Raw genomic sequence first — 21,787 nt, 5'->3', positions numbered from 1 at the left:
ATGAATATAAACATAATAATATAAAGACCACCACTTTTGATTGTAAAAACTTACCATTAGCAAATGTTCATAATGCAGTTTTACCTCACGAAGCGGTAACTTTGGATCAGATGAAAGATCATATAAAAAGCCAGTGTATAATAAAAGATGAACAAAATGAAGAAATATACACATGTAATAATAAAAGAATTACAAATCTTGAAGATCCACAACAAATGGATAATGCTGTCAATGTAAACTATCTTGCTAGACTTTTGGGTACTGTAATGTTTGATTTTCACAATATGATACCAGCATATCCAGGACATAACAAAGTGCATCCAGATCAAAGAGATCAATGGATTGATAGGGTTATTATGAAGCAATATTTTATGTCTAGCAGAACAAAGATGCTTAGAACTAAACCTGTAGAAAGATTTCACCATTAGAAAAATGTTTACAATGCAGTTTTACCTCACGAAGCGGTGACTTTGGATTAGATGAAAGATAATATAAAAAAGCAAGTGTTAATAAAAGATGAACAAAATGAAGAAGTACACACATGACGTAATGATACAACATATTCAAAATATAACAAAGAAGATGAAAATACAAAAAGTATAATATGGATTGATAAAGGTACATAATAAGAAATCAATTCGTAAATGAAACATTCATTGTCAAACACTTGAGGAGTGAAGCCGATGTGGGTACATTCCCCTATAAATAGAGATGTTAAAGGTTAAGCACATCAGTCGTGATATAGAGAGCTTGAAGAGAGGAAGAGGATTGACATCATCAGCAGTTTCTCTATTATCTAAACCAATTGGAGCAATTGTTAACAAAACAATAGATTTACTACCAGTAGAACTGCATTTGCCTGGAGGATATCAATACTGTGGACCTGGAACAAAATTGAAAAAACGTCTGGAAAGAGGAGATTCTGGAATAAATAAACTAGATCAAGCTTGCAAACAGCACGATATAGCATATTCAAAGTTTGCAGATACAAAAAATAGATCCATAGCGGATAGAGCGCTTGCTGAAAAGGCTTGGCAAAGAGTAAAATCTAGTGACGCAAGTTTTGGTGAAAAAGCAGCAGCTTTGGCAGTAACAGCAGCAATGAAGACAAAAACTACGTTTGGAGGAGGAAAGAGGAGGAAAGGCCGAAAACGAACGGTTAAAAAGCAAGGAGGTAGTATTAAAAGGAAAAGAAGGAATAATCAAAATAAAAAAAACAAGAAACCAACAATATGGTCAATGATAAAAAAAGGAGGAGGATTATACTTAAGACCATACCGTGTGTATTTAACAAGAAAAAACAAATACTAATTCCAAACAAAGAGTTGACAAATAAAGAATTAATTATATACGCTTCTTGTATGAAAATACCATTTTTTAGAGGAGTGTTTATGAAAGATGCATTGCCCGGTAAAATATGGAAAAATGAGACTGGAATAGTTAATTTAGAAAACAGTGAAGGTCCTGGCACTCATTGGATATGTTATAAAAAACTTGATCGAATTATTTATTATTTCGATAGTTACGGTAATATGCCACCACCTAAAGAGCTTCAACGTTACTTTCGCACAGCAAAACAAGTATTTTACAACTATAACAGAGAACAACCTGACAATACAACAATTTGCGGACACTTATGTTTAGATTTTTTAGCTAGAAGCGTTAGTCAACTTTAAGATGTCTTCCTATACGGTCTCATTGACCGGCACTTCATCAACTCTGCGCAGTATTCTATTTCCAGCTCTACGATTGCAAAAAGGAAGATTATGGGAAGCTGCATTATTGGATTTAACAACATACAATTCTATTCCAAATATTTCTGAAGGAGTCAATAACAAATTACACTATTACAAAAGCAAAAATAATTTGGGAGAATTAACACCAATGAAAGAAATTAGTTTACCGACAGGATCTTACGAAATAGACCATATTAACGAATTTATACAAAAACAAATGAAAAACGAAGAACTTAACGAACTTGTTCAAAAGGAATCAGAAAAAGAATATATAACAATAAGAGGAAATAACAATACCATGAAAGCTGAAATAACTTCTTCCTATTATATTGATTTTACTCAAAAACATTCAATTGGAGGATTATTGGGATTTTCTGAAACAACTCCAATACTAGAACCTAAAAAGACCTATTCTGGTGATAAAACTGTAACAATACTGAAAGTTAATACGATAGACATTACATGTAACATTATACAAGGATCATACAGAGATGGAGAGAATAGTCATATATTGCACACATTCTATCCGACAGTCGCCCCAGGTTTTAAGATTGTGGAAAAGCCACAAAACTTGGTGTACCTTCCCTTAAACACCAGTGTGGTTTCAGACATCGTGTTGAACATACTAGATCAAGACGGAAACCTCATAGACTTCAGAGAAGAACGTATTACGATCAGGATTCACATAAAAGCATCAACCTAAACCATGGGATTGTCATTCAAGAAGAGAGAGTTGTCGGGTAAACACCTAACTAGCTCATCATCTGCAAAAGGATTAACTACTGAAAACATTCGGTTTTTACAGGATATTGGATTAAAACTCATTGAAAATGGAAATACTGGATATAGCACAAGGACCGACATTCGACGAGACTTTATGGGAAAAGGAGTATCACACGCACAACCCCTACGCTTCGTCAAAATTGAATAATAATGATGAAATTAGAATTCCTATACAACAACAGGATATTTACACTCTTCCGTGCGAAAGTTATCTATATATTGAAGGAAGAGTAACAAAAAAAGATGGAACAGCTGGAACCACCGTTCCTTTTATCAATAATCCAATGGCATTTTTATTTGATGAAATTAGATATGAAATATCTGGAGTAACTGTGGATTCTACAAAGAAAGTAGGTTTAACAAGCACATTAAAAGGATTAGCATCTTTGACACAAAACGAGAAGAATTTGTTAAGAATTGGAGGATGGGTTGCACCCGATAACGACACAATCACCCCTGATTCTGCAGGGAACTTTGATTTCTACATACCATTGAAATTATTTCTAGGCTTTGCTGAAGATTACAGAAGAGTAATAATAAATGTGAAACAGGAATTAGTGTTATTAAGATCATCAAATGATAAGGATACTATTTGCGCAGCAACTGGAACCACTGATGCAAATTTAGACTGGAATTTAACTTTGGACAAAATCGTTTGGAGAGTACCACATGTGCGATTAAATGACGAACATAGAATAACACTGTTGAGACAACTGAAATCAGATAGAGATATTGTAATACCATTCAGAAGTTGGGAATTTCATGAATATCCAGTTTTACCTAAAACACAAAGACATACATGGACTGTAAAAACATCTACTCATTTGGAAAAAGCAAGATATGTAATATTTGCACTACAAACAAAAAAAAAGGAATAATATACTAGCTAATGCCGGTCATTTCGATCATTGCAAACTAACAAATTGTAAAGTGTTTCTTAATTCACAATTTTTCCCTTACGACAACTTTAATATTTCTTTCACTAAGAAGAGGTACACTGTTTTGTATGATATGTACGCTAGATTCCAAAGTTCATACTACGGGAAAACAAACACCCCGATACTGTCTCCCGAGCAGTACGAATCAAAAGCTCCAATAATTGTAATAGATTGTTCAAAACAAAACGAATCTGTAAAGTCATCAAGTGTGGATATAAAAATAGAAATGGAGTTTGAAGAGAACGTTCCTGATGCAACATCTGCATATTGTTTAATTTTGCATGATAAAATTGTAACGTACACACCATTGACGGGATTAGTCAAAACAGTGTTGTAAATGAGTTTCACCACAACCACCAGTCGGCTATAAAAGGAGGAGCTTCGCACACCACCAATCAGTCTTTGCTCGTTCGTTGAATGGGTAACATCCTACACTACATCATGAGTAAAATGAGTTCTCCATCAGTCGTACAAAAGGATGCAGAGGAAGCAGCATTATTGGATCAAGAAAACCATCAAGAAATCGTCAATGAAATAGAAGAGTTTTTAAAGTTTCGAAAACAAGAAGACAAGGAGGACAAGGAAGAAAAAGAAGAAAAAACTAAAAAAAATGGCACTAAAAGGAAGCGGAAAGATGAAGATACAATCCCAATTAATATTTTGAAAGAAGTTTTCCTACGCATTTACTATCCTATCTCACTATGTTTGGGTAAAAGTGTAACAGCTGGACTAATGAAATCTTCGGAATATACACCTACAGTAATCTTGCAGCATGGTACAAAAATGGTTATATTTTCTGAAACGGCATGGGAATCTTTTCTAAAACATTTAAATCTAATTGAATGTTACTTAAATACTAATGTTTGCGGAAGGAAAACTAATATTCGACTTTTGGATTCTGACAATGAAATTGACATAGTAAAGAATCGTGGAACACTACAAGTACGATTTAGAGATTTAACTCAACATGAAAGTAAAATTTTACTCTCACGTGAAGAATTCTACATTTTAATGCATGCAACGTCTCCTATCTCTAGATATATGAAACAACTTGTATTCTCAAGTTCAATCATCAAAGAGTATTTAATTGATACACTGGAAAAACAACCGGAAAGCACCATATTATACGGACACGTGGATACATCTATTTTTAATAGATTGCCTCATGAAGTTGGTATGTGGAGACAGTTAAGGAACTTCGAATCAATTGATGAAGAAGCGATAGAAGCGATAGAAGCTGTTGAAGAATATGAAACTATAAACCAAGAAGAACCAGCAACCCAAGAAGTGTAATTAAAGAAAAACAGTATAAAAGAGTGACCAAGGCGCGGTGTGAATTCAGTTGAACACTATACGTGGTGGTGTGTAGATAGGGTTAAACATTATGGATATAAAACCCTGTGTAATAGAATTTCAAGCATTTCGTGATAACAAAGATGAATTTGTGATAAAAGAATTAGTGATTTTAGATTTGATTACACATGTCGTATACCCGTTTATATTTGAAGCTCCATTTTCAGTAAACCAATTGAATGACAAAGCAAGAAGAACAAACAAATGGATAACCAAACATTTTCACCATATTCAGTGGAACGAAGGATTGATAAGCTATAAGCACTTGAACAATATCATGTATCATTTTTCTAACAAGTTTTCCCATATTTATACAAGAGGATCGGAAAAAAGACAATGGATACAACAATACACATATCACGATGTTTTCGACATAAGAATGGACAAGGATCATCAAATTAATTATGGACCTATTTGTACTTTAACAGATCACTCTTATCGCACAGTAACACAATGTGCACTACAAAACGCACACCGATTAGCTAATTTTCTAGTTCTTCACTATTGGGACAAAAATAAATTCAAACAGCAACAGTGGAAGTATTACGAAGGAAATAGCAGTGGAGGGGGGGAACGTGTGCTATAAATACAGTGGACAGTCTCAGGATCCTCATCAGTATTACTCCAGACATCGCAGAGGCAACATCTCACAGGGTAGTCCTAATCAAGAAAATGGCTTCACAACAGTTTCTCCAGTCTTTGGTGGATCAGTTCAACACCCAGTCCAAATCCAGCATTCTAAGTACTAAGAAATGTCACGAATTGAAGGAACACAAACACTACATCGTTCACGAGCTGAAGAAGACAGAAACTTCACATGGAGACGCAATTTTAGCATCACTGAGCGAGGCACCGTTTTCACCAGGCGATGAACCAAAATTTCAAGTTTATCTTCCAAGACGATTTGTGCAGCAGCTACAAAACGAAGACCTGCGAGGTATTCAACCAGGATCCCTATATTTGGTATCACACGGAGTTTGCGGAAACAATTCCACTGAACTATCTCTACACATCACCCATCAATGTTAGTTTTAAGTTTTTTTCTGTAAATAACCGCCTATGTACATATGTTTGTAAAATGTTTATGAGTAGAGGGGGACTGGGTGTTTTAAAACAGCACGTGCAAATAAGTATTTTAGCATGTTAAGATGGCAGTGTGAGGAGGTAAGATGTGTAGGTGAGTTGGTTGGGCAAGCAGAGGTGTAGTTGATGATGTAAGGTGAAATCTCCGGAGCGCCGTGGGCGTGTGGGCCGGGTGGAATGTAGTTTGTTAGATGATGTATAATTAAGTAGTTTGTTAGATGAAGAATGATTATCATAATATCTAGAGAGTCTAACTGTTTATGGTATTAGACCAAGTGTGGGAATGGACTTTGAGGTATGATTAAGTAGTTTGTTAGACGAGGAATGATTATATGGTAGTATGTTATTATCATAATAGCTAGGGGGTCTAATTGTTTAGGGTATTAACCAAAGTGTAGGAACGGTTTTTGATGTGGAAGTAAGAATGCCACGTGTAGCTTATTATGTAACCTAAGTGTGGGAACAAACCACGATGGTTGTTGAACATCGTATATAGTGATGTAACTAATGCGAGTATAATAATTGAATGAATGCTTATATAACATAATATGCTAAAATAAATAAATAAAAAGGTCTTTATTTACGAGCGAGTTTCATAATATATGGTTTTCAAACTAACTCATGTCACTAAATCTAAACTATCCTAATATATTTCCATCCGTAGTAATTTATGCTACAACTTTTATTATTGCATATTTCCAAATTGATAAATATTAAAATCCTTTACTATAATGGGAGTTTAATAGTTGTTATGATAGCAAATGTGTAATATTGTTGTTTTACTTGAAAGTGAATAGAGTATTACTTGCTTTATTTAGTTGTATTATGCGTACAGTGTTTTATGATATTTATTATTATGTATAATAAATGTTATACACAATGATCAAATGTGTGTAATTGTTGTTTTATTTTATAGCAGCCTAAATAGGATATTACCTGCTTTAATTAGTTATATTATGTATAGAGTGTTTATGTCATCATTATATATGATGTATGTGATATTTCAGTTAAACAAACTGCTATGTCACATATTAGTGTTGCGAGTCAAGTTATTGTGTGTGTTAAAAATATTAAATTATTATCTTAGGTGTTTATTTAATATTCCAAGCTAAAGGAAACTGCTTCGTTTAAGTTATTTGATAATTATTTTTTGAAATTGGATTATTAAATAAAAATGTGTAATGCATGTTCATGCTAATTAAATATATGAACTAAAGTGGGTATGTTTATATTACCTCTACCCCATTAAAGTAATTTATGAAAATGGGGTAAAATAAATGTGTTAAATAAATGTGTATTCAGTTTAAATTATAATTAAACATTTTTCACTAAATATTATTTTGTAGTCATGTAGTGATGTGTAGACAAGTGTTGTAATATATAGGTTACGTAAATGTCAAATTTAGTATTTTATCGACTAAGTTCGTATTAGTGGAAATTTCTGATTGTCAAAAGTTGGACCGATCATGTGATGAGGACGTGTACTGCCATTATAGTTGGTAGTGTTCTGCGCACTTGGCCGCGTGACTGGGTGATGCTGTACACGTGTTTGACCCATGGACCGGTGACCCTGCGCGGCCTTCGCGGTCGGGTATATATACTCCGATATTCTTATCGAGCACCATCAGTTCCACTTCCACCATGACGTCCTCGGCTTTGACTACGCCCTCAGTTTGGGACGTGTCGTACATCGATGGTGCTGGTCTCGAGAGTGCCGAGGACCTCTTCATCGTACTGAAGTCGGTTTTTCCACAAGGGAATGTTGAGGTGAGAGTAGCCTATGCCTTTTTAACTGACATTTTTAATACTGTAACACTTTTAACAATTATATCTTACTTACTATTAAGCTTTTCTTTTTAAAGTGTTTCTTAACAGTATAATTTACTTTATCAACCGATAAACTTAATTCATATTCAGAAAATCTGGCTGCATAATATGTTTCCCAATTTTAAAACTCTCTCATAGCTATTTTAGGTATTAACTTGTTTTTAAAACTATATTGCATAAATAATTATTTGATTATTTAAATTGATACTAATTTTAATATCGTAAATTATTATATGCATTGTTTATATTTTTTGGTTAGTTAAATAATATGTTTGCTAATGAATTGCATTAAAAAAAATAATTCCATTTTGATATTTTATTTTATGAACGAAAATATAAGCTTGGATGAATTGGATTAATTAATTTTTTAATACTCATTCATATTTAACTGTTATTAATAATTTTTAAACTAATTCAAATTATTTTACTGATTTTAGTTGTATTATTAATAAAATGGTTTTATTCACTTTAATAATTAGTTCTAGTTTTTTCATACTTAAGCCAGTAAAAGATGGTAATATTTCGTATAAACTTATCAAGTCTAAGTTGATTTACATTTATCCAAAAAATTAAATGCGTACATAGTTTATTTGTTAAACAATTTTATTTTTAATCGACAGTTTTAATTTAATAACTTTTAGTCGATTGTATTTCAATAAAAGGTGTTTGGTTTTATTCACTTTAATAATTAGTTCTAGTTTTTTCATACTTAAGCCAGTAAAAGATGGTAATATTTCGTATAAACTTATCAAGTCTAAGTTGATTTACATTTATCCAAAAAATTAAATGCGTACATAGTTTATTTGTTAAACAATTTTATTTTTAATCGACAGTTTTAATTTAATAACTTTTAGTCGATTGTATTTCAATAAAAGGTGTTTTGTTTTTATAAATGTTACTAGTGGAACTATTAATTTACCGACTATTCATATTTTAATTTATATAAATTACGCAGCTTCTTTTTTTTATTGTTAAATACATTCATAGTGCTAGTTAACAAAATTTCTTACTGTTTCATATGAGGATTACCTTTTTATTTATTGAATTGTTTTGTAAATGATTAGCATATACATTTAGCTAATTAGTTTTGTTTTGTTTAGATTACGAAGAAGGATGAAATCACATTCCGTGTGAAGCTGCCCTACTGCAGTAAGATCGCTTCGCTGATGGCCAAGTTCGGCGACTACGGGGATGCCATCACCATCATATCGGCGGGCGCAGATTTGAGCGTCGAGCAGACCAGAAGGTTGGCGGCGGTGAAGGCAAACATCCTGAAGCGCCGTCGCATTGATGGTTAGTGTGTGACATATAAAACTTCGCATAGTAGTGTAGTGAAATTTATAAAAACTTTAACATAGTAAAATATAAAACTTTGACAATTTAAAAACTGTAGTACTCTATAAATAATCCTTGGTGTTAGTGAATTGAGACATCAATTAATACTCTTTTAAAATGGAAAAATTTATTTCCACTATAAAGTTAAAACTGTGTAAAACGTGTGACGTTTGGCATCGGGAAAGTGATAAACACTTAAGTACTCTCGAACACTTTACTAAACTTTATGGGTTTCCCCCGATAGTTAAAACTGAAAGTGCTGCTAAATGTAGACTACAAACATATTTTTTAAAAAACGGACTTGACTATTTGGACTATGTAGGCTTTTTTGAACATTGTAAGCCATTTGTTATTGACAAACTAGAAGAAAAAGTGACAGAATGTAGAGCTATAAAATGTAATTTTATTCTAAAAGCCATATATGTAAAAGATGGCATTCAAAAGGATAGGAAGGAATTGACTTTTAAAACCCGCAATGAGCCGGTGTTTTCATCAACAGATTTGCAATTATTCTGTGAAGATTTTTATCAGAAGTTAATAAAAGAGGAGAGTGACTTTCTAACTCGTGGCTCAGGATGGAGTCTCAGTAAAATAATTGGTCTAGAAATTAGAATAAACAAATACACTCCTCTTAAAGGTTGTAAACATATTCCCCTTCCTGCGGATATAGCTTCTAAACATGCAGTTATAAATGTCGTAAATAATGACCCTAATTGTTTTAAATATGCAATATTATCGAAATTTGTTGAAGGTGGTAATGCACATAGAGTTTCAAAATATAACAATCCAGAACTAGAAAATAAATATAATTGGGATGTCATACAATTTCCTGTTTCTGTAAAAGATATACCCAAGTTTGAAAAAGCTAATAACATTAGTTTGAATGTGTTCGGGTTGGAAAAAGATTTGAAAACTAAGAAACATTATGTATTTCCAATCAAAATTTGTAAAACTGAAAAATCAGACCATAGGGATTTGTTACTGTTAAAAAATGATACAACAACACACTTTGCGTATATAAGTAATTTTGAAAAACTAGTATGTCACCAAATTACAAATCATCATGGAAGAATTTATGTGTGTAAGAGTTGCCTCATTCATTTCACGACAAAAACGGGTTTTGAAAAGCATAAGATAATGTGTAATTCAAATACGCCAGTAAAAGTTGAAATGCCGGACGAAACAGAAAGTAAATTACGTTTCACTAACTTTAAAAATAAACAAATTGTACCCTATGTAATTTATGCCGATTTTGAGGCGTTACTAGTTAAACAAAATCCTTGCCCGATATGTAATGAGGCAACTTGCTCAGAACCCAAAGTGTGCTTTTTAAAATCTAAAGAAATAGATGAAAATCATTCATATACTGAGAAACAAACCAAACATGTTCCTATGAGCTTTGCTTATCATATAGTAAATACATTAGGAATAAGATCGGAACCAGTGGTGTACCGTGGTGAAGATGCAGGTAGGGTTTTTGTGGAAAAATTAAAACAGGAAGCTCTAAAAGTTATGGATATTTATAATGATATAGTTCCCATGAGGGATTTAACTACTGATGAAATAAATACATTCGAATCGTCAACACAATGCCATATTTGTGAATTAGATTTTGAAGCAGATGATATAATCGTAAAAGATCACTGTCATATATCTGGCTCCTTTAGAGGGGCGGCACATAATAAATGTAACTTACTCTTTCAAAATCCAAACTTTTTACCCGTTATAATGCACAATCTTAGTTCTTACGACCTTCACTACGTGTGCCAAAATTTAAATATTGACGATTATGCTATTAAAGTCATACCAAACACAGAGGAGAAATACATTTCACTCAGTAAAAAAGTGAGTAATAAGTTCGAATTAAGATTTATTGACTCTTTTAGATTTATGAGTAGTAGTTTAGACGCATTGTCACAAAATCTAAGTCATGATCAATTTAGGGAGACAAAAGCACACTTTGGGGATGAATGTAACCTAGTAACTAAAAAAGGTATCTTTTGTTATGAATATTGCTCAAGTTGGGACAAATTGAATGAAACTTGTTTGCCTGCTAAAAATCAATTTTTTAGCACACTAAATAACTCTGATATAACTCAAAGTCAATATGAGCACGCTCATCAAGTATGGGAAAAGTTTAATATTAAGAACTTGGGTGAATACTCAGATTTGTATCTTAAAACAGATACATTAATTCTTGCGGATATATTTGAAAATTTCAGGAAAGTATGTAAATCGAATTATGATCTGGACCCCGCATGGTATTATACTGCACCAGGCCTCTCTTGGGACGCCTGTTTAAAGATGACTGGTATTGAATTAGATTTAATTACAGATTATGAACAATTTATGTTAATAGAGAAGGGTATTAGAGGTGGTATCTCGCAAGTAATAACTCGTTTTAGCGAGGCAAAGAACAAATATATCGATAGTACATCCTCAGATGTTAATATTGATGATTCAGATTCCGCTCATAATACATCCACTTATTTGATGTATTATGACGTCAATAATCTTTATGGCTGGGCCATGTCCCAACCGATGCCTCATAAAGATTTTTCATGGTGTTCAAACGAGGAGCTAAAATCATTACCGGATAGAATTTTACAAACAAAAAAATCCGATGAATTTGGATATATTCTAGAAGTAGATTTAACATATCCACAATCGCTGCATGATAAACATGCAGCGTTCCCTTTTTGCCCAGAAAATAAAAAACCCCCAAATGGTAGGTTTGAAAAACTTTTGACAACCCTAGATGATAAAACGAATTATGTTTTACACGTCCAAAATCTGAAACAGGCTATGAAACACGGTCTAATCCTAACTAAAATACACCGAGCCATAAAGTTCCGTCAATCAAATTGGTTAGAACAGTATATAAACAAAAATACTGAACTTAGAGCGGCTGCCAAGAATCCTTTTGAAAAGGACTTCTTTAAATTAATGAATAATTCCTATTTTGGGAAAACAATGGAAAATGTCCGTAAGAGGTTAAATATGGAGTTAGTTTGTAACAACAATCGGAGACTTTCCAAATTAATTTCAAAACCTAATTTCTTAGACAGAACAATCTTTTCAAATGACTTGGTAGCCGTTCACCTGTCAAAAACAAGGGTGAAATTTAATAAACCAATTTATATTGGTTTAGCTGTGCTAGAACTAAGTAAAACATTGATGTATAGATATCATTACCAAACCTTTGCGAAAGTTTTTGGATTCGAAAACATGCAATTAAACTACCAAGATACCGATAGTTTTGTGTATACAATTAAATGTCATGATGTGTATAATTTAATGAGAGAAAACCCTGAGATTTTTGATTTTAGCAATTACCCTGAAACCCATCCTTGCTTTTCACTAGCAAGAAAAGCGCAGGTTGGACTCATGAAAGATGAATTCGGTGCAATTGTATTACACAAATTCTTAGGATTAAGAAGTAAATTGTATTCGATATTAACTGCAGAATTATCATGTACAAAAAGAGCTAAAGGTGTTAAGAAATCCGTTGTTCAAAAAGAAATAGATTTTTCAGATTTTGAAAATACCTTGTTTAATAACAAAACTCAATATAGGAGTATGCATTTGTTTAGAAGTTTCAAACATATTTTGTACACTTGTAATTTAAGTAAAGTAGCACTATCATCATTCGATGATAAAAGGTTCGTAATGAGTGATAACATACACACTTTACCCCATGGGCATTACGCACTCACTAATAACCGTAAAAGAAAACAAGCTATTCATGATGAACTTAAAATAAAAAGAAGGAAAGTCAATTGAGAAATCAATAGTTAACATATTTTCTGTTAAAGACGATATACATTTTTTAACAGATTCTTTTCTTTTTTTCAGATAAATTCGTTTTTATTGGGGAAATGGATGAATTGTACTTTTTTGATACCGATTGTTTTTGTTACCCAATTCGCATAAAATCGAAGTTGTAGTTTCGTACTTATACATAGATTCGTTTGATTTTATTTTCAGAAAATGCGGTGGAAGTAAAAATTATAAAAGTCCCTGGCCATTCAGTTTTCGAAGATCTGGTGACTATCCCGAAATACCATTCGGACGGGCGCTCGGGCTTGGATTTGCACGCCTACCTCCCCGGCCCACTCAATCGTTTACGACTCTACCCGAACAGTTATACACTGGTACCTACAGGGATAGCAGTAGCCATCCCAAAAGGCTATGAGGGACAAATACGTCCACGGACCGATTTGGCCTTCTTATACGGGATCACCGTAATGAACTCTCCGGGGACCATCGACTCTGACTTCAGAGGTCAAATCATGGTGCTCCTTATAAATTTCAGTAACAAGATGTATGAGATTGTAGATAATGAAAAAATCGCACAACTCGTAGTGAGTAAAGTGAATGAAGTACGTTGGTGTGTAAAAAAAACCAAACGGGTTAAAGGGTGGGACTCAACCGGTTCTGATGGGGGCTCTGATTTCCCCGAGGTTAATTGGGACTCTGAACCACAAATTGATTCAATTCCGGATCCCGAATCGGACCTTGACGAAGTTGTTGTTATAGACTGAACTTGTAATCTCCACATTTATAAATACTAATTATTAATTTTATATTCACGAATTGCTTGTTTTGTTTATCTAAATTTCAATCTAAACACCTGTTTGTATATAGTATCTAAGAGTGATATGTATTGTTTTATATATATATGAATGTAAAATAAAAAATGAAATTCCCGAATCGGACCTTGATGAAGTTGTTGTTATAGACTAAACTTGTAATCTCCACATTTACGAATACTAATTATTAATTTTATGTTCACGAATTGCTGTTTGTATATAGTATCTAAGAGTGATATGTATTGTTTTATATATATATATGAATGTGAAATAAAAAATGAAATTACTAACACCAAACTGTACTTATCTGTTCACCCCATCTCCTATAAACTATGTTAATATGATAAAGTTATTCCAGTCTTCATATGACAGTTCATGGTAACAGAGTGGAACTATAGATTGTGATCCAAATGGATAATATGAAATATGATGATGTGCAAGCATATGAATTTAATAATGCTAGTAGACAGAAAAGACGTTTGAACTTTTCAAACCTTTGCACTAAATACATTCCTGGTAAAAAGCGATTTTGTGGAAACTATTGTCATCAAAAGAATCAGATTTACAACCGAAGATGTTGGAGGCATAAAAAAACAAACAGTGCATCACTACCTCCAATTGTGATTTTAATGATAGTTTCAGATAAAATTTATAATAAAAACATGTGGACTGATTTTCTAGTTTCATGTGATAAGCATAATGTTCCTCTTGAGTTATTAATATACAATGAACATATGTATAAAGGAACAGTAAGAAACAGTTATAATTTTATATCTAGATTTCGTCCAATAGCTAAAGTTTATTCAAAAAAATATTTAATAGCTTCTTTAAAAAATGAACATGGTAGCATTACTTATGCAAACGTATATTACGATATGTTAAATTATGTTACTGAAATTCCACAAGTGCACAAATGTTTCGTTATAACTGAAACTAGTATACCTATCCGATCACCAATTACGCTTTATAGGACTGCAATAGCAATTAAAAATTGTGCACTTGACATTAGCTATAATGTGAAATATTCTAACAAAATACCACATTCTCTACCACTTAAGGCGAGAGGGAAACGTTTTGAACTTGTTAATAATAGAGCTCAATGTATGTATTCTATTTCTTTTTTAAAAAATGCTTTACCATGTCTTAAGCTATATAGTAAGTATTTTGGAATCATAGAGGGCATCCATGGGTATGAAATTATTAACCCGGAACTTTTAAAAGAATGGGAAGGTTATACTGCGGCAATGCTTGATGAATTTTGGTTACTGAATTCATATATTATCCATCTTTATTTTAATAATACGTTATACCCAATAAAATATATTAAAAATAATGTAGAATCAAAACTTCCCGAAATGGATCGGTTGATTGTTGCAGACTTTCCAGAGTGGAGGAACAACATTCGTAGATCCACTAGGTTTTATTCATTTGAAAACCCTAGCTGTTTAAAAATGTTTGATGATTATAGTAAGAGATATTATATTGGATTAGCTAAAGATGGGAAAATAAAGATTGGTAATACTTTTTGCGCATCTTTAAATAATATAATTAAATATCTGAGAATGACAAAACAAAACGTTCTTTTTTTTAGATCAGTGATGATAAGGCAGTAGGCTTCATTTTATCATAATGTGATGTATAACTTATCATCAGTTACTAGTAAAACTTTGAAGAGTAATGAAGTTGAGTATTGATAAATTTGGAGGTTATTTAGGTTATATAAGTAAAGATAGGTTACCTCCTGGGCTTCCAGGTATAGGGTATAATTTGACACCTTCCAATGACTATGACATTGGTAAGAAACGTCTTACAAATATTGGTCTAGCAATAGATTCCAATGATGCTGTGAATGTGGATTATGTTAAATCAAATTGTCTCATTTTAGAAAAAAATGAAGTTAACTTAAAAAAAAGGAAGTTGGCTGATGTGGCTGATCCAGAATTGGATACTGATGCGGTAAACAAACAATATTTAAAAAATAGGATTAACAAGGGTTTGGAAAATTGTGTCACATTTAATATTGTAACAAATACAATTAACTGTAGGAATAGTAGAATAACGAATGTATCTAACCCTATCAGTGAAAATGACGCTATTACATTAAGATACATGAAATCTCATTGTTTAGAACATGAAAATGGTCATTTTAATGCAAAAAAATTTAAAATTACAAATATTGCTGAGCCGGAGGAATCGACCGATGCAGTTACAAAACAGTTTACTGAAAAATATACGACTCAACAAATAAAAGATAAATGTCTAGTATTTGGTGTTGATGAGATTGATTGTAAAAACTATAAGCTAAATAACTTCAAGATTGAAAATATTCCAACAAATAGTTTTCATGCAATTAACAAATTATACTTTGATAAGGAGATTCTAAACTTTGATAATATCATTAGTGGGAAACTCCAATCGTTTATAAAACTAGAAAAAGGTGAAGTAAATTTAAAAAATTATAAGGTTATTATAAATGATGCTAAAAATGAAGAATCACCAGTTAATCTGAAACAAGTTAATTTACTATTAGGAAAGTATATTTTTATCGATGATAAGAATGAAATAAATATAAATAATGTATACCTGCGGAATGTTAAAAAACCTACAGAAGCACATGATGCTACAAATAAGGAGTATGTAGATCAAGCTGTACGAAGTAATAATACAACCTTAGTTAATGTTATAATTAAGGATTTACTAACGGGTTTTATAAAACCAGATGAAAATAACGTTATTGATTTGAAAAAATCTAACATAAAACTAGTTGTTAATATGAGTGATAATGATAATTCACCTGTTATTAATAGACAGTTTACTGCTTTCAAAAACAGAATAAATTCAGAAATGTCTAGAATAGATGAGAAGCTCAATGTATTTTACCCTTCACCAACAGCACGTGCAAGATCGGGGGATAAAACTGGTAAGTCATTATCGGATGTGATTAATTTGATGGCTAATGAGTTAACTAATTTAAGATCTGAAATAAGAAAATTAAAAGAATCTAAATCGACTGAAGATGATGATAAGGATGATTTTTGGGATAGGGTGCATAAATTAGATAGTAAGTAAAAACTGTTTATCAGTATGGTCTTAGACTTCAAGCGAGGAGGTGGTCTGCTAAACAAATTAATTAATAGTCTTCCACTTGAATTGCACATACCCGGCTATCAATTCTGTGGCCCTGGAACAGATTTACGGACTCGGCTTGCAAGAGGTGACGTAGGTATTAACCCACTCGACAGTTACTGCAAGGATCACGATATCGCTTATGCTGAGAGTAAGGATTTGAAAAGTAGACATACGGCTGATAGGATATTAGCAGAGAGAGCTTGGACGCGAGTGTCAGCTCCAGACGCTAAGAAGGGTGAAAGGATTGCAGCTTACGCAGTTACGAACGCAATGAAAGCAAAGGTGAAACTAGGTGCGGGAATGAAAAGAGTGAAAAAAAATACACCTAATGGTAAAAAAACTAAAATAGTTAAAGGTATGAAGAAAAAAGGTTTGAAGGTACAAAAGAAAAAACATCTTCGAGATGCTATAAGAGCAGCTAAAAACGTCCTCAAGAAAAGCAAGAGCAAAGAGTTAAAAGTGTTGGTACCTGCAGTTTTAAAAGCCGCAAGAAAAGCAGTTAAGGGTAATAAAAAAAATAATATAAAAAAACCCAGGATTATTCCAATTCCAAAGTCTGGAGGAGCTCTACCATTTCTATTACCACTATTTGCAGGATTGTCTGCAATAGGAAGTCTAGCTGGAGGAGCAGCTTCCGTATATAAAGCTATCAATGAAGTGAGACGTGCAAAAAAGGAAAATGTAAATGATGTTAAAATTCATAAAGGTAAGGGGTTGTACTTAAGACCTTACAAGCAAGGAATGGGAATTTTTTTAGACCATACGCACTAAGTAACTTTGACATTGAGAAATATGCTAAAATATTAAAAATCCCAAATTTTAGAGGTGTGTTCGCAAAAGACAATCTGCCTACGTCTCCGTGGGAAAAAGAAGCAGTTATAATTAACTTGGACAACGATGATGGACCTGGGACCCATTGGGTTGCTCTACGCAAAACTGGACTACAAGTTAAATACTATGACAGTTTTGGAAATTTAAAACCTCCATTAGAAGTAATCAAGTATTTAAAAAATTGTGTAATATTGTATAATTATAACAGAGAACAAAACTATAATACTGAAATTTGTGGTCATTTATGTTTAAAATTTCTTTGTGAATATAAGTAAATATTACTAATTAATTGTGTTAGTGTTTATTAGTTCCTCAACCCGATAACATGTCACACCTATTTGTATTAACTGGAAAAGGTCCCATTTTAAGTTGTGAAATTTTCCCAAAAATTGAATTAAAAAGTGAACATGGATATGTTTTAGGATTAATTAATTTTGAAACCTTTAATTCCATCCCAAATGTTGAAGAGGGGTGTAATAAGTTTTATTATATCGACAATGAAGGATCTCAAGTTGGTATAAAAATACCTACAGGTTCATATGAAATTGCGGATTTGCAAAAGTATTTAAGAAAAATATTTAATGATAAAAGAGGTGAAACTGAAACAGACATTGAAGGTACATCCTCTAGTTTTAAAAGTGCTTATAATATAAAACATAACGTTCTCATTACAATACAGTCAAACAATAATACCTTAAAAAGTGAAATAAAATGTTCAAAGGATATTGATTTTACTCCTTCCGACTCAATTGGACCTTTACTAGGTTTCAAAAATAGAAAGTTGAGCAAATTTCAAAGTCATATTTCAGATGAGACTGTTAACATCCTTAAGGTTAATACTATAAATCTCGAATTAAATATAGTAACATCCTCATTCGTAAATGGGAAACCGAGTCACGTGATTCATACATTTTTCCCCACTGTACCACCCGGTTTTAAAATTGTTGAAACACCTGCTAATATTATCTACCTCCCAATTAATACAAGGTCAATTGACCATTTATCTCTTAAAATAACAGATCAAAACGGAAAACCTATCAATTTCCGTGACGAGAGCATCACGGTAACACTACATCTCAAAAGCTTGTAACCATGCCGATGATCTATCTCCCCATCAAAAACACGTCTTACATGAAGATTGGTGGCATTACTACACCAGCCTCCGTGAAGAAAGGTTCTCCGCCAAAACAAAGTTCTCTTACTAAGATCAACAAAGAATTTTTACTCTCATTAGGATTTAAGATAAAAAATGGCTGGTAATATATTACAAGTAAAAGAGAAAATTTATTTTGATGAATCAATAAATAAAATTGAAATTCACTCTCATCAGCCTTATGCTAATTCGTCATTTAAAAATAATGATGAAATTAGAATACCAATTCAACACCAGGATATATATACATATCCTTGTAATAGTACACTTTATATTGAAGGTGAAGTTACGGCTACAAATACTAAATTTATAAATAATGGATTTTTATTTTTATTTGATGAGATAAGATATGAAATTGGTGGTGTGGAAATCGATAGAGTAAAAAATGTTGGAATAACAAGTACGATGAAAGGTTACCTTTCATTTAGTGAAAGTGATGTGAAAATGTTAACTAATGCAGGTTGGACTAATGAAAAGGATGGTTTATTATCTCTTAAAGAAGATACTCAAAAACGTGGTACATACTACTTTAATGTTTGTATTCCTTTAAAAACACTATTAGGATTTGCTGAGGACTATAATAAAATTATACTAAATGTGAAACAAGAACTCATTTTAATAAGATCGAGGACAGATCTTAATGCCGTATTTGGAACAACCACCACTACGGGTGCTGGTGCTACAGCTACAAGCGTCGAACCCAATGCGGATATAAATATTAAGAAGATTCAATGGCGAGTGCCTTATGTGTATCCATCAGACAGTGAAAAGATTTCTTTGCTAAAAGTTATAGACAGAAATCAATCGGTCTATGTTAATTTTAGAACGTGGGAACTTTATGAATACCCCTTATTACCCGAATCGACCAGACACACATGGAGTGTAAAAACATCAACCCAATTGGAAAAACCTAGATATGTTATATTAGCATTTCAGACAGACCGTTCAAGCAATATTAAAAAACACATGAGTCGCTTTGATATATGCGATATTTCAAATGTAAAACTTTATTTGAATTCCGAATGTTACCCATATGATGATATGAATTTAGATCCATCAAAAAACCATCTAGCAATTCTTTATGAAATGTACATCAAATTTCAAGAAAACTACTATTTTAAAAAGGGTGAGCCACTATTTTCATTTAATGACTATATCAATTATGCTCCCTTAGTAGTTATTGATTGTACAAGGCAGAATGAGTCTATTAAGTCCGGCCCTGTTGACATAAGGTTGGAATTTGAATCGAAAAATACTATGCCAGCAAACACTACAGCTTATTGCATGATCCTTCATGATAGAGTTATAGAATATAACCCAATGACAAGTATTGTTAAAAGATTGGTTTAAGAAGTGTTTAGGAAGTCATACCGTTTAAGGTTAAAGGGTCAACAGGTTATGAGCTCATTGATTATCATGATTAACTCGTAAGGTCATCAGGTCACGGGTATAAAAACAACAATTTTCTTCCGTTAGCTCATTTCTACTTTAGTCGTCAACAAGATGTCAGACAGAAAGGTCATTTGTGATATTCAAGGTTTTCGTGGTTTCCGAAATGAATTCATCATAAAGGAAGCAGCATTTCTCTCTTCTTCTGGAAGTAAGGTGCAGTCGCTGGTTTTCAAGCCTCCATACCCTCTCACAGCTCTACCTGAAACACAGCAAAAGGTTGCATCATGGGTAAAACACTTTTACCACGGAATGGATTGGAATGATGGATACGTTCCATACCATGAAATGAAGAACGTTTTTAATAAGATTTTCGAAAACTATGACTCTATTTATGTTAAAGGGTCGGAAAAACTAAGTGTTATTAAAGGTATTTTAACGGACCAGAATAAACACGTTTTTGATATGGACACAATCTTTTGTCCTCGAATTAACGAATTAAAAAAACAAACACGTTTCAGAAAATGCTTTTATCACATGCAAAAAACAGATCAGTGTGCTAGTGAAAATGTCCGATTGCTTCTACACTGGTATACGGATAATATTTTGAAAAAGTCCGCACTTTTACAAACCGAAGAAAGTGTCATAAGAAAAATTGGTGAAATAATTGGTAAATTCAATAAACGTGATGAATATGGGAATCCATCATTGACGAATCTGCACATACCGGAAATATCATATCTCCCAAAAGAGTACATAGTCCATCACGTCTCACTGCCCGACCTCCAGTATGTGTGGGACTTTCTTCCGAGCTGCACGAAGAATAAACTGAAGGATCTCATCTATTGTACCGGTCACCATAATCAGCCCAAAGACGCGGACCACATTGACGGACCACCGCCGAAGAAGGAGCATTGCCAACTATGTATGCAGCAGAACTAGAACTTTTTATCTCCGGAGATCCACATATTACTCAGCATTTCAATGGGATATTTGACACAAGAGTAAATCTACATCGTTTCATCAAATATCCGAGTTCATATATTTTTAATACTGGAAATCATTGGGTTGCGGTATTTATTGACCAATTTCATCACGGAGAATATTTTGATAGCTACGGCCTACCTCCTCCTTACAAGATCTTTTTGTTTCTTGAACACTTTTGCACGAAATGGGATTATAACCATGTGAGAGTGCAAAGTGAGTTTTCCAATATTTCCGGAAAATGTGTATTATTATACTTGAAACACCGCTCATCAAATCAAGAAACTGGCGACTTCATTTACAAACTTACCCACCATACCGAAGAGGATAAAGACATTTATATTGAAAAATTGTTTTTAAATAGTTTTGGTAGATCAAAAATAAACTCTGTAAAACTTGCTATAGAAAAAATGAAATTGTTATATTGTAGAATGGAAAACAGGACCATGTGGAAATAAAGTGTTTTGATTATATCCTTTTCTTTCATTTATACCTTACTATTGTTAAGTTAGCATAAGTTAGTATTTTTAATGCATTATCATCATTTCATAACAAGACTTCAAGCTAGAAGGTTGCCATAACTTACAAATTTGAAAATGAAAATATTAAAACAAAAACAAAAAATTAATATTGGAAGTTTTGATTGGAAACATA

The 21,787-nt window shown here is 32.6% G+C and overlaps 1 protein-coding gene across 1 annotated transcript; it reads left to right on the top strand.

The window, feature by feature from the left end:
• The first annotated feature begins 7,534 nt into the window (after positions 1–7,534).
• Positions 7,535–13,599, top strand: LOC128984139 (deoxyuridine 5'-triphosphate nucleotidohydrolase-like). The gene is made up of 3 exons (XM_054403428.1): positions 7,535–7,660; positions 8,821–9,013; positions 13,043–13,599. Exons 1-3 carry the CDS (start codon positions 7,535–7,537, stop codon positions 13,597–13,599), a joined length of 876 nt encoding a protein of 291 aa, XP_054259403.1.
• Positions 13,600–21,787: the final 8,188 nt, after the last annotated feature.

The sequence above is a fragment of the Macrosteles quadrilineatus genome, unplaced genomic scaffold (genome assembly GCF_028750875.1).
Source record: "Macrosteles quadrilineatus isolate MER2022 unplaced genomic scaffold, UCM_ALF_1.0 Scaffold_2__2_contigs__length_208266976, whole genome shotgun sequence".
Classification (NCBI taxonomy): Eukaryota; Metazoa; Arthropoda; class Insecta; order Hemiptera; family Cicadellidae; genus Macrosteles; species Macrosteles quadrilineatus.
This window is presented reverse-complemented; position numbering and strand designations above follow the sequence as displayed.